Raw genomic sequence first — 14,164 nt, 5'->3', positions numbered from 1 at the left:
TGAGATTCAGCTTTTATTACAGTGCTCCCCTAAATCACTTGTTTAGAAAGATACAGGGTATTAATCCTTGTGACAGAGTAGCTGTGTGGATGCGATCATTCGCTGCTGAGTGACAGGCAGGAGATCGAGACAGAGGTTGAAGTTGACATGCCATAAGGCGAACAGGACTTACTTACATATCAACATTGGTAGAATCTACAATCTCTGAACTAATATTCTTCGTTCAATAATAAACTGACGTTGCTGAAGAGGTTGATCAGGTATATATATATATATATATATATATATATATATATATATATATACTGCTGTGCAAAAGTCTTGGACATGTTGCATTTTTCTACTCTGATGCATTATGAGCATCAACAATTTACCCAAAGCCTCCAGTAGTGTTTTCTACTATTATAACAACCTTGACTTGCATAAAGAAGGAAAAACATTGAGTGAAATAGCTCTCATCACTCGATTTTCAAGGTGTGGTATCCGAAGCATAATCAACAAGTACAGAGAAACATCATCTGTAATTGACAAACCCAGGACTGGAAGACATAAAACAACTGTCTAACAAGGATGAGCAATACCTGAAGATAATATCCTTAAGGAATAGAAAGAAGACAAGCATTGAATTGACAACAGAACTGGCAGAAGGCACAGGTGTCGTTGTCCGTCAAATCAACAGTACGAAGGTCACTCTTGAAATCAGGACTTAAAGGATGTCTTGCAGTAAGAAAGGGGAACAAGACTAAAAGGCTAAATTATGCACAAGAACACAGAAATTGGTCTATGGAACAATGGTCAAAGGTGCTTTGGACTGTTAATGGATGGACAATGACACTTGTGCCTTCTGACTGAGAAGTTTTTTATGTATAACTAAAATAATTGCAGACTAAAGACACTGACAATCTAGAAAAATACAGTGTAAGAGTTAGATTCAAAATGAAACACAAATCAATTCTAGGACCTAGGCAAAACAATCTAACTCCTATCAATGCTTTTAATTACAATAGCTTGTAATGAAACCTAGCATTGGGCCCTAGTCACAAAGCTCTAACCCAGGAGTTATTTAAAGAAGTCTATTTGAATGGAATACATTCCTTTATCTGAGTTCAGGATGTACTTTTCAGTTCTAGTTTCCTGCCATAGATATAAGATATAAGTATAGATATAAGTAACCTAGCCTAGATCAGGCAAAGTGTCTTTATAGAAGTAAGAGCCGACGCCATCTAGTGATCTGCCACTTTGGAAAAAACATTTCCTTTGTTTTTGTTGTCAATACTCTGCTGTTTGATAGGTGGTAGTGGCACTTACTAATATTGGATGATGCTGGATGATCTTGGATGATCTAGCCTACATCATATCTATGGCATGGAACAAGACATTAGAGCAGTTTTTTTTTAAAATTAAAGTTAAAGCTTTGTGATTAGGGCACTCGATTTCAGATGTCCCAAATAACAAACTCAATATAGAAAATATTTCATTGTTAAATGCAATGCAGACCACTTATAAATGTGATCCTAAATCTAACAAGTGTATTATAGAGAACTGTGAATTAGGATTTTGCAGTTTTGTAAATTAAGCACATTACAAATAACTCAGTACCAGTTATACAGCTAACACATTAAACTCAGAAAATATTCTGATAAAATGTTGTTTTAGAAATGCAGAGTAAGACAGGTTCTGTCACTATTTCTGGCGTAAATCAGAAAACACATTTACTGTACATTTGGAATATTTAGATATGCTCTACAGATTAGGGTTCCCAAATAGAAGTCTATTATTATTATTATTATTATTATTATTATTATTATTATTTTCTAAAAAACACCATACTAAATAATTGTTTTCTTGTCTTGTATTTTATTTGCTTTCTTCAAGCTCCAAGGCCATGAAGCAATAGTGCTTATATTCCTTTAAATCTAAATGTGGATTGCCGATCAAAAAAAAGATTTTTAAACATTTATAGTATATGTTTTTTTTTGCAGAGATCTATCTCCTTATTCCTCATCTTTCTAAACCTAATTATATATTTCATAACTTCTATATCTTTATATAATAAGGAAAATATTACCAATTAACTGTTGACTCCAAATTTCGATCAGAGGTAGTAATTTCGATTCAAAGGAGAGACTCTAAATACATTATAACTGGCATTTATGTGCATGTAAGAGTGTGCATTACATGAGAGGCCATTCAAAAAGCTTGCTCAGATAATTTCGGCCCTTATTAAAGTAGTCAAATCTAAAATCTAACTTCTAAACTGTAACATGTAAACATACAAATTGCTCTACACAAAAACACCAGGCTAGAAACCACTAGGCAAGACCTCAACAACTCACATTTAAAACAGTGCTATACCTTACAAAAATTCCCAGACAGATGGTATTTTCAATAGGGGGTGTCAAGAGCTGCCTCAGAACTGTAAAGCTTCATACAATGTAGACAGACAAGAGAGACACACTTTGTTCATATTCTCACACGCTTCAGTAGAAACTGTACGACAGACACATACTGTATGTTTCTACACAGGTAAGGAACTATCGATAAACAAGACATAGTCAGACTTTGGACACATTCATCTGTGCTTGGCTTTCCAAAAAGCAATGTTATTGATAGTTAAGAAATAAGTAAACAATTCCTAAATAATGCAGTACAGCACAGTACAATACAGTAGCCACCACTAATAAGTGGAGGTTTTCAAAGTCCATCTTCTGTTTCAGATTTTCTCTTTGATCAGAGGATTTTACAAGCAATGTCTTTTGGTTGCCTTTTTTATGTTCCTCAATATTCGTTCTTTTCTGCAGAACTGCCGACACAGTGTGAAAAATGAGGGCAATGATTTCTTCTGCACAAGGATCTGCTTCATGAGATCAAACGTTTTCTAAGACATCAAAAGGCACAAATCCCTTCTTCTTCCCATTGGACACTTTGATAAAGCCATTGGTTTCTTCCTTGTTGGCCACGCAAATCTGAAACATTAAAGAAAAAATAGCAATAAAGAAATCAGTTGGGACCAGTTATTAGTAATGATCATTGTTTCTAGCTCAATGTATGTTAACACACTAACGAAGCAGCGACCTAATAATAAACTACCAGTGAATCTATCTCTACTTTATATACCCTAAGCTTTTAGAAATAATTTTAGGGACAAAGTCAATCACGTTAATGGGAAGCCTCAAAGTTTTCACCATTTTAAAACTGTAGTGTACCTGAGATGAGTCTTACAGCTAACAAGATGGGCACAGTTGGTATGTTCTTCAACATGACACTAGCCCTTACCTTTGTGGTTTAGTTTATTTACAGCCAGGAGAAATGTGTGAAACCATTCTCAATGAGCACACAATGCCCACCCCTACGGCTGCATGAGGGTTTACTTAGAATGCTTTATTAACGACTCTTGTTAATGAGTCCTGAGAGCAGGTAAAGAGCGTACAGTGATGTCAGAAACGACGTGTGCGTATTTTATGTTTGGGTGATTTAAAATGTATATTTGTATTGGGGCACAGGTGTTTCACAAATAGTGCAGATTGTGCCTGGACTCAACTGAATGACTAATTAGCAATCGAGTCCCGGCACAGCTGCATAAAACAGGCACAAATCTCTCACTCAGGACTGGGTGTGCAGAGGAGAGAACGTGAGAGAGACGGGAGAAAGTAAAATAAGGAAAGTAAACAATTGCTACTTGTTTTGGGATTTGTAAATTGTTTGTTTTGTCTGTTTATTTTGGCCATCATGTCGTTTATTTTGTATCAGTGTTTTGTTTTGTGTTTAAACCTTTTTATTTGAAATAAACACATCCAGCAGAGCTTCACTCGCAGTACTGTGTGTGTGTGTGTGGATCCATTCACGTTCTGGTCTGAAGCCACCCACAAGCCATCATTGCCACAGGATGTCACAACTTCTGACCCCTGGATGTCACTTGTAATTTCCTCTTTGGAGAACGGGTCTCTGCTTAAAAACAGGAGTGGGTGATACTACAGGAGGTGGGAACTACAGTAAAACCTACTTACACTGCAAAGAGTTCTATGTGTTTACACTTTTCTTCTGTTTTTAATTATGAAAAATATGTGTAATAGACTGTACATTTTTTAATAAATTGCTATTTTTATGTCAATGCAATACCTACTGTAGTACTAGTAACAAAATGAGCATGTTTGTTGTATCAACACTTCTGTGTTTAACAATATAGCAAAGAACTGAGCAAAGAAACCATTGAGCAAACCAAACAGAAACAAGTAAATGACAGGTCTTATAATGATTCAAATGCTCAACATCACAAAACCCACCATCATACTAAATGATACAAAATATGCACATACTGTAATTCATTATGCCTACTGTAGTTACTGCAGTTACCCTTTCCAGATTTACCTTTAAATGTGTAATTACTAATGGCTTGAAAAAAACTGTTTCAATTTGCTGTGGTGAAACTCTGTTCATAAAACAGACCTGCTAGTACAATTTTTTTTTCCATTAGGATCACAGCTCTTCAAATTCTGAGATTCTGAGGGCTTTTCAATTTAATCTGGAACATTTAGGAAGCACTCAAGGTAACCCACACAGTAGCCCTGTAACTCCTACACAGTGATTTATTCTTTTGTTGAATTTAGACTTTGATGCTTGTACTCTGATCCCATTCTACTGCAAACTAAAGTCTTTTGATGTTTATCTCTCACAGCATTAGCAATACTTTTAGATGTGCTGTTTGCAGTGGTGTACTTAACTTTTCTGGAGATCACAAAAATCAATACCAGGTTGTTCATTCAGTAAAGGCACTACTGCATGGAGGGCAGGTTAAGTCACATGGTCTAGAGCAATTTAAACACCTTGCGGACTCAATCAGATCAGTTGTGTCCTGGCTGCACATGGTGACCCTATTAACTGTGTTATTAGCACTTGTGTCCTACTCCAGTACATGTACTGTCCTGTAAGCATATGAAGTACACACCTGGCCCTCTTTCAGTATGATCTGGCCTTGTTCTTTGCAGCCGATGAACGTTCTTGTGCATCTATAAACTTTCTCGCCTGCCTTCACCTGGTGCGCAAAGTTTGCTGGGAAATATCCAACCCGGTCTTCAATTGTACCCTATAGAGATTGAAAGACGATAAGACTATATTTCACATCATAAAATGGCAACTTTTTGTATGTGCAGTATATACAATTCTTAAAACATTTGAACCAAGACTAATTGATTTACATATAAAGGACATGCAGTATGCATTTACAGTCTCCTGTATTAAGCAGTCGCTTGCTCTTACCAACAGTACAGAACTCTTTTTTTCAGTACAAGTGAATAAGAATGAGGGACTTAAATAAGACACAAATGCCCCATCTATAAAACAAGTCAATTACCTAAAAGAATTTCCCTCTCTTACCTTCCACCAGTCTTCATTAGAGTCATCTAGTAGAATAATGCTGTCCCCTGGTCTGTAATTGAAGGAAACACACTATTTAATTCAAAGACGATTTGGTTTGATTACACTAGACCCGGCACATTTGTAATGTAAAACTGTTTTAGATTACAATCCTGGTGGAAGCTGGCACGTTGTGTGACACAGATTCCTGAAATAGAAAGTCACAGATGTCACTCATCAGGGCTAATGAGTAAGAGCATTTCATCATCAGCCCACACTGGACATTGTTTCTAGTTTCATTTAAAGCTGTAATGGGCGGATAGTGTTCCTTTAGATGAGACATTAGGTAATGCATTAAAATGCTAATGCAATGTTTTCCGTGGGAGTGACATTTCTTCCTTCAATATTTAACTGCAGAATGTCAATGTGTCAAGTGTGTAATTTATTGTACCCAATTTTATGGATTATAAGATGTTAGTATAAAGCACTGGCGGCAGAAGTTTTTACGATTGGGGGGGGGGGGGGGGTTCCCACCTAAACACAATTTGTGAGTTAATATTGAAAATAATTAAGGCCTTAACTAAATCATGTTGAGATCTTCCAAAAATGCAGCTCAATTGTAGCCAAAGCATGAAAAAAAAAATCACAAAAACAAAAGTCTGCAACAATTTTTTTTAAAAAAAAAAAGTATGTTTGTCAGTGCTATAGACCACACTTGGCAATATCTGAAATTTAACAAGTGCATTTTTGTTTGAAATGTAATGCCTGTGGTGTGAACTGTAAATATACCAGTAGGCTCGCTTTTGTGTTTTTTTTTTTTAAAGCAGGCTGATCTTTGAGATACAAATTGAACATTTGTGAAACTGCAACAAATATTGTAATGACTCTGCTGTATTTTAAATAATTTAAAGCCAGCAGAAATACTAAACAAATTGTTAAAACACACTGTTCAGAAAAATGTTATAATATACTCTGTATTAATCTATAGTTATGTTGAAGAACTCTATATTCCTGTTCATTGTAGTATAACAGTAGAAAAATATTATATTATTAGTGAATGTGTAAGGTCTGAAAAGTGAGCTCCTTGTATCAAAAGGTCAAGCAGACCTGCTGAAAGTTCCAAACCTCCCTTATCAGGCAAAAACATATTTTTTAATTAGACTCAGAACCTCAAACATTCTGATCCAGCGAAACAGAAAACTCGAAACAGATGGCAAACTCAGAAAACTGTGAGATTTTAAAATAAAAAACTTAATATAATAACTTTAGTAAATGCATGAGGATGTTAGTCCGTATCAAAGTATAGCAGTCCTAAGTTTTAATATTCAAGGTTGCATTTGCTGCCAAGCAGGTGGCTAATTAAAATTAATCTCTTGCCTTCTGTGTATACCAACGGAATAAAATAAAATTACAATTTATAAAAGAGACTGCAATATTGAAGTATCTGAATTAGAAATACGTGTCAGAAAATCATTTAAAGGTGCGGGTCAAAAAAATGTAATTTTCAGGTTTGAATTTGAAATCACCAAAAATGTTTTCTGTCCTTTCAGTGTACTTGTTTGTAACCCTTTCCCAAATAATGTATTAGAAGGTAAATGTACCGGTATTTACTGCGCTAAAGCAGGAGGCGATTAGGGAGGAGTCAGCTGACTAAGTAGTGTTCTCGGTTTGTATCGCCGCTTGTTTGATACGTCGCAATATCCTTTTATCACGTCTGCTTGGTGATATTAAAAATGTCTGTGGATGAGGTGAAACAAAAGATAGCGCAGGGTTTATATCATGTAGTGAATAATAGTTCAAGAGGTAAATCAGAAGTGTGGAATTCTTTTGGAATCATAGTGAATGAAAATAATGAACGTGACTGGATTCGTTGCTTGTAAAACCTGTCATTATGTTTTTGTGAATGACAGCCACAAAACTGGTAGATCTCTGCGAAAGCACAGGTGTAGCTCCATTTCGACTGGTGGCACGAAAGGAATAGACAGGTATTTTATAGTAAAGTAATTAGAGTTAATGTTACAATGTTAAAATATACGCAGACCACTAGAGAAAGCTACCATGCTGTACAGTCTATTGTATAAACTCAATCTGTGGAGAATGGTAGAGATATGTGTGTGAATTTAAGAGTGTGAGAGAGTCAGTTGACGCAGGCAGTAGGTAAAGGACAAAAACTTGCAAGATCGGGTTGGGTTGCAGATCTTATTAAAGCGGGTCGGGTCGCAGGAAAGAAGACAGTGCTGCAGCGGGTTCGGGTCGGGTCCCGTTGTAGCGGGTCCGAGTCAGAAGCGGTCATGAAAATTGGACACATGCAGGAGTCTACAAGGTAGTATGCTGCCCCTTCCAGGAGGAAGAGGTACTGCCTGTCCTGAAGGACCAGCGGAGCCGCTGGAACCCCCCTACCTGTCCTGGATCTGGTGGGATGGCGGATGGGAGGACCTCTTCAGGGACCTTGAGGACCGGGATTGGTGCCTTGTCTGTGGGGAGGTCAGCCATGAAGTAGTGGGGTGCTGTTCCTTCCAAGTGGGAGAAGAGCTGCCTGCCCGAAAACGAAAGCGGAGGAGGGGCGGCCATTCCCAAAGGAAAGCAAGGGAGCTGGTGCCATCTCCAGCGTCAGAGAGGGAGGTGCTGCCTGCCTGAGTAACTGAGAGGGAGTTGCTGTCTGCCCGACTGCCAGAGAGAGGAGCAGCTGCAAGCACCAGCCCTTTAACCCTTTGCGGTCCATTTATTAATCGTGTGTCAGTCACGTCAGGTCTAATTAATTTTCACACGCGCAGTTAATTTTAGACGCACTGTTTAAAAGTATTTTTTTCCACAGTCAAACGGGTTTAAATGGCCCTGCATATCAACAAAGCACTCACTAGGCATCTCCAGCCCCGCCCCACCCTTTCGTTTGCTATAGCGTTCATCTATGTAAGAAATAAATAATAATAATAATAATAGTCGTACATACCGATCGATCATCTCCGGATCACTCGTTTTATCACCAAACTCCTCAATAATGCGATCCAAGTCATTATTTTATTACTATAACATCTCAAAAAAGCTCTGCAAATGTCCGTGTTTTCTGTGCGCTGATTCAGTCAGCCAACTTGTTTACTTACGACCTGCCCCGTTATCTGATACCAGATACCATGTATGACTATTCATGAGATATGCCTTATTTTGTTTTTTTTTGTTTTTTTCGACTTGTCTCGGCTCTTGTCGCTCCCACTCGGCAAATGAATGGTTTTCTCAGCTTTTTCCGGAGAAAAAACGACTAGAAACCCGTTTTTTGCATTGCTATAATGATGTCGGACCTAGTCCGACAAAGGACCTGTGAGGAATAATTGCAATGTCGGACCCAGTCCGACAATGGACCGGAAAGGGTTAAAGGGCTCCTGCAAAGGGCGTGACCAGAGAGCAGGAGTGGTGTTGGCTGCCAGTACAACCCTGTCCCCTGGCAAGCGCCAGCCCTTCCAAGGGCTCCTGCAAAGGGCATGAGCCAAGAGCAGGGCACCAGTGGAGAGCTGGAGCGGCGACAGCCGCCAGTACCACTACCCGAACCCCAGCTGCCGCTGCCAGCACCACCGCCACGGCCTGATTGCCCAGCGCCGCCACCTGACTGCTAACCGCAAGCACCGGAGTGCCCCGTGCTGATGTCAGTCTTGCCGCTCCCAGCAACGTGGCCAGACTATCCAGCACTGCCGCCTAAGTGCCCACCACCAGCGCCGGAGTCCCCCACTCCACCGTCAGCATTGCTACTGCCAGCATCGTCACTGCTGGAGTGCCCTGCACCGTTCCCAGGGTGGTCACGGCTGGTGTGCCCAGCGACGTTGCCACTGCTAGCTGCATGTCCGAGGATTGCCCCGTGCTGCTGCCAGGGGTGCCATTATCAGCGTTGCTGCTGCCAGCGCCGCCACCACCGGAGAGCGCAGCATTGCCACCCTCTGTAAGGGAACCCCAATTGGGCAAAAGTCACTCAGGCTTTGGGGGTAGAAATGGGGTTAAACGGGCACCCCCTTACAGAAGCCCAGGGGTCATCAGAGGGGTTAAATGGACTCCCCTGACAGAAGACCCAGGATCACCTTGGCAGAAGGAGGAGAGGAGACCGCCTCCATCTCAGAACCGTCCGCCAACCCACCCACAAGAATCCGGAGGGGAAAAACCAGACATGAGGGGAGTGGGGTTGAGCTTCAAGGGGGCAAGTGGCCTATTGCGGCCATGTGCTGCATTGCGGCCTGCTGACTTTTTGGGGACAGGAAGTGGGGGCAATGTAGCGATCCATGCATTTGTGCTGTTTGTACTGTAATTCCTGTTGTAATTGTGTTCTCTTCCCGCTCTGTATTTCCCGCCACTGGTTTTGTTTACCTATCTGTGTGTAGTCTTAGCCTGCGTGTAGTGCCTTGTGTCTACCCTGTGATTGGTTGTTGTTCGTCTGTCCTTATTGGCTGTTGTTTGTATGTGCCCATTGGTCCTAGTGTGGGGCTGAGGACCAATGGAATGTGTGTAAGCTCTGGTACCCTATTTGCATAAAGGAGTGGGGCTAAGGTTATAAAAAGGTGCTGAGCTGTTGTTGCTGTTCTGGTTGCCGTGTTCCTGTACTGCTGTATTGCATCCTGTGTGCTGACAGAGCTGTGGACTCTGGTTTTTGGGTACTGAGAGACCGTCCAGTGAAGTCAATCCTGTGTTGCTGTAACAGAGCTGTGGACTCTGGTTTGGGTGCACAGAGAGAGCGTCCAGCAGTGAAAATAAATAAAGAGAAAGGATTTTAAAAAGGAACCAGCGTCTCTCTGTTCTCTGCCTCCTTGCTGAAACACTACAATATTAAAACATAAATAAATACATAAATAAATAAATTGCTTCATGTCAAAGTGAGACTACTTTGAATTACCGATCTGAGCTTGTATTATTCACAGGGTAGCCCCAAGAGTGTCAAACTAATCTACCTTGGGGAAGAAAAAAAAAGTTAATGCGGTAATAAATAGGTATATTGCATGCCTATGCTTTTAAATACAATTATCAAACCATCTGATTTATTTATTTATGTATTAATATAGTATGAAACTGAAGATGATCCTGTATGAAGAGAAATTAATCTTAGTACTTTAAAGGGACGTACTGTATTGTATTTCGTATGCTCTTCCACAACTTTAAACACTCAGCTATAAATCTGACATAAAAGTATAAAATCCATAGACCATGTTAATTAAGTTTGCATCCCTTCATGTAGACTAGTTGGAATTATTCTCCAGGGTAGCCCCAATTGTGTCAAACACCTCTGATCTCAAATCAAGTCCAATAAGCAGACATCTTGAAAATACCTTTCAGAGAGCGTTTAAATTTATAAGTGTAAAAACTTGGCAGGAAAATTACAGGTACGTTATTGAAAGAGTTGAAGGAACACGTGGGGACGTATAATGCTATATTTTTCAGAACCCTGCTACTCACTCTTTAAAGAGAAAACCTATTTCCGCCCACCCCCCCTCTGTCCCCGCAGTTCAGCCGCCTGTCGTATAAAGGACAATTTTAAAGCTAGGTACATTTAATGTTTTGCTGAAATATTTGACAATGATTGCATTGAAAATAATGTGTGCATGAAAGCACAAAGGTCAGACTAATTTTATCTTATGCAGCTACATTTTGAGACAGATGCTATTTGATGTGACCCAGCTACTGTAAGGCAAATCCTGACCTAAAGAAGAGAATTCAATTATTGTACCTCCCACTCATGGTGGAACATTACGTAGCCATGGATTTAGAGATGTTGTCTTTGTATATATAAGTTCTGTGCCAGCCAGGGGCTTATTGTATAAAAATGGCATTTAATGTTTCCTTACCTTTTAATTTTTTTATAAAAAATGTAGTCGTTGCCAATTATTTTTTATTATTTTCTCCCAGTTTGGAATGGCCAATTATTTTTTAGGCTCGGCTCACCGCAACCACCCCTGCGCTGACTCGGGAGGGCGAAGACAAACACACGCTGTCCTCCGATGCGTGTGCCGTCAGGCGACCGCTTTTTTCACACTGCGGACTCACAATGCAGCCATCCAAGAGCTACAGCGTCGGAGGACAACGCAGCTCTCAGGCAGCTTACAGGCAAGCCCGCAGGCGCCCGGCCAGACTACAGAGGTCGCTGGTGCGCGGTGAGCCGAGGACACCCTGGCTGACCTAACCCTCCCTCCCCCCGGGCGATGCTCGGCCAATTGTGCACCGCCCCCTGGGAGCTTCCGTCCACGGTTGGCTGTGGAATAGCCAGGACTCGAACTGGCGACGTCCAGGCTATAGAGTGCATCCTGCATTCCACGCGGGGCACCTTTATTGGATGTGCCACTCGGGAGCCCTCGATTTTTTTAAATCAATTTGTGTGGTTCTGGGTTTGCTAGGGATGTAATCCTAGGGACAGTTAGTTTTTACTGCAATTCTAAAACTATTAAGAAACAACGTATGACTAAAGCATTTCACACCACTCCCAGGCACCTTGCTCTGCCTAGGAAATATTGAATGAGCTCTTTATATGCAATGTGATTAATGGGCTTGGGTCTATCTGTGTGTTTGACAAGGTGGGGGTCTATACAGCACCCCTGTTATAGAAAACAGGGTAGTTTAACTCAGTAATTTGGTTGCAATAGTATATCTGTAAGTCCATCACTCCAACTCTTCAGATTGAACTTTGGAACTGTAAATTCATCATAACAGAATGGTCTTTTTGATTTTGTTCCCCACTTTGCCTCAGATGAAGCTTAACCTATAGTAAAACTGCAAGTTTGATACATAATTAATTTTACTGGTTATTGGGCCCACATAGTTTCTTACAAACAGCAGGACCATCAGATGTAAGATATGTGGTCCTATTACTTGTAATTTAGGAAGAAAATAAACTGTTTGGCAGAAAAAAATGGACAAAGTGAAAGTCTGAAGGAAAAAATGATGCAATTTTGTTATGTTTATGAGATAGTTTTTTTTGTAAATAAAATGATTTTCTCGTGTTAGCATTAAAAACCTTATCCCTATGCTGAATATCTTTTTTGTTATTTAGGGATATGCAGATACACCACACTGTAGCAAAATAAGGTCTAGGCTTCCTTCATTCTGGTTCTTATCCCTTCCTGAGGTCAATCCACATGGTAAACCACCTCCTGCAGTATCCCCCACTCTTGTTTTTATTTCACAGGAAATACAAATGTACCAGGATGTTCCAAAGCTAAGTTGTTGAAAATAAAACCCAGCATACTTATTAAAGTTAAAATAAAGCAAATAATTAACATTTATTTATCACACAGATTAGGGGATTAATCAGGGATGCTGTGAATCCATTTGATGCAGAATAATGGAGAAAAAAAACTTTCTATCTTTTTAAAGTTTATTGTATTTTTTGTTTTTTTTGCAGTCAACTAGCAAGCCTAGTGTTTATGTTGTCAATGTTAATAAGAGGAAATATGCAAGCACCATAGCTTATCATGGTCACCGCTTCAAATGCACATTTATGCAGTGTTGATTCTGAGTTGTGTGGATATCATTCTAGAAACTGGGATTCACACTATGTTGTAAATATATGGGGCAGCAGTGTGGAGTAGTGGTTAGGGCTTTGGACTCTTGACCAGAGGGTTGTGGGTTCAATCCCAGGTGGAGGACACTGCTGCTGTACCCTTGAGCAAGGTACTTTACCTAGATTGCTCCAGTAAAACCCAACTGTATAAATGGGTAATTGTATGTAAAAATAATGTGATATCTTGTAACAATTGTAAGTCGCCCTGGATAAGTGTGTCTGCTAAGAAATAAATAGTAATAATAATAGCGAAAAGCGAAGGGATAAAAACCAGAAAAAGATAAGTTACAAAAAACTTTTCACTGCAAGTAAGAGGGAACAACTTAATGAGCACAAGGTCAAATAACTGCTGTCTCAATTATTTATATACAGTATGTTCACAGCCAATGAGGCATGCTATAATGCTCAGGACAAAACCCATTCTCTCAGCGTTGCTTTTGAGACTTTGGATAAGCATTGACTCGTGTGGCTATAGCAGGTTTTCTAAAGAAGTGGCCTGTATTATTAGGCTATTTGATACCGTACCTTAAATCAGACATTCATTTGTCACACAAAAACGTATTGTGTTCCATGGAAGCTGGTCAGCCAAGATAAGCCTGCGATTAAGAAATAAGAACACAAACCGCCTCTTCTGTGTCAGATCTCTGTTATACCCTTGTTTTTTTATTCTGGATAAACGACAGTCAGTTTTTTTCTTTTTGCTGCCTGAGAATGAGAGATTGTAGTCTATGACCTTGTCATTACATAGTATTTACAGGGACATTTGGACTGACCTCATTTCTAAGTCTTCGTTGTCCTGCGGTACAAATTTGAACAAGGCAACATAGGTGTTCAGCTGTAATAAATCCTTATGTTGTTGTCTTTTTGCCTGTAAGAGAGTGTTACACAATGTTAACGATGCACTGCATTAATAAACTCTGTACTTTCACTAAGATGACCATTTTTAATAACTTACTTTTTATTCAGCATTGTTTACCAGTTCATTAAAAAAATTCTATAGTATTGTCACAACTTTCAGCCATAGTTTTGTACACCCCAGGAAGGCTTTAACAAACAACAGAACCAGGTTGCCTGCGTCAGATATTTATTCCTAAAGAAAGACGCTGCATTTAACTTCACGTGCACAATCAGGATTAGTATCTGTTTCTTCTCCTGAATGTATTATTTATTATTGACAATGTATTATTTATTATAGGGGGTTTATCTTGGGTATGAAAAGTTTTTATTTTTAAGGAAACACTGCTGACTGCATATATGGAGTTTCTCTTTCTTATGGATCAATTCACA

At 39.6% G+C, this 14,164-nt stretch overlaps 1 protein-coding gene across 1 annotated transcript in view; it reads right to left on the bottom strand.

Moving 5' to 3' along the window:
* Positions 1-313: 313 nt before the first annotated feature.
* The window catches only part of LOC117435283 (SH3 and cysteine-rich domain-containing protein-like), a 59,727-nt gene continuing 45,876 nt past the window's right edge, over positions 314-14,164 (bottom strand). The window contains exons 8-11 of the mRNA XM_034058329.3: positions 13,651-13,745; positions 5,374-5,425; positions 4,946-5,083; positions 314-2,966 (exon numbers count right to left, since the gene is read on the bottom strand). Of these exons, the coding sequence (XP_033914220.3) occupies positions 2,868-2,966; positions 4,946-5,083; positions 5,374-5,425; positions 13,651-13,745 (384 nt within the window). The 3' untranslated portion in view covers positions 314-2,867. The remainder of the gene's footprint in view (positions 2,967-4,945; positions 5,084-5,373; positions 5,426-13,650; positions 13,746-14,164) is intronic.

This window comes from Acipenser ruthenus, chromosome 3 (genome assembly GCF_902713425.1).
Source record: "Acipenser ruthenus chromosome 3, fAciRut3.2 maternal haplotype, whole genome shotgun sequence".
Classification (NCBI taxonomy): Eukaryota; Metazoa; Chordata; class Actinopteri; order Acipenseriformes; family Acipenseridae; genus Acipenser; species Acipenser ruthenus.
Note: the sequence above shows the minus strand (reverse complement) of the source record. Positions and strands in the feature narration are given on the sequence as shown.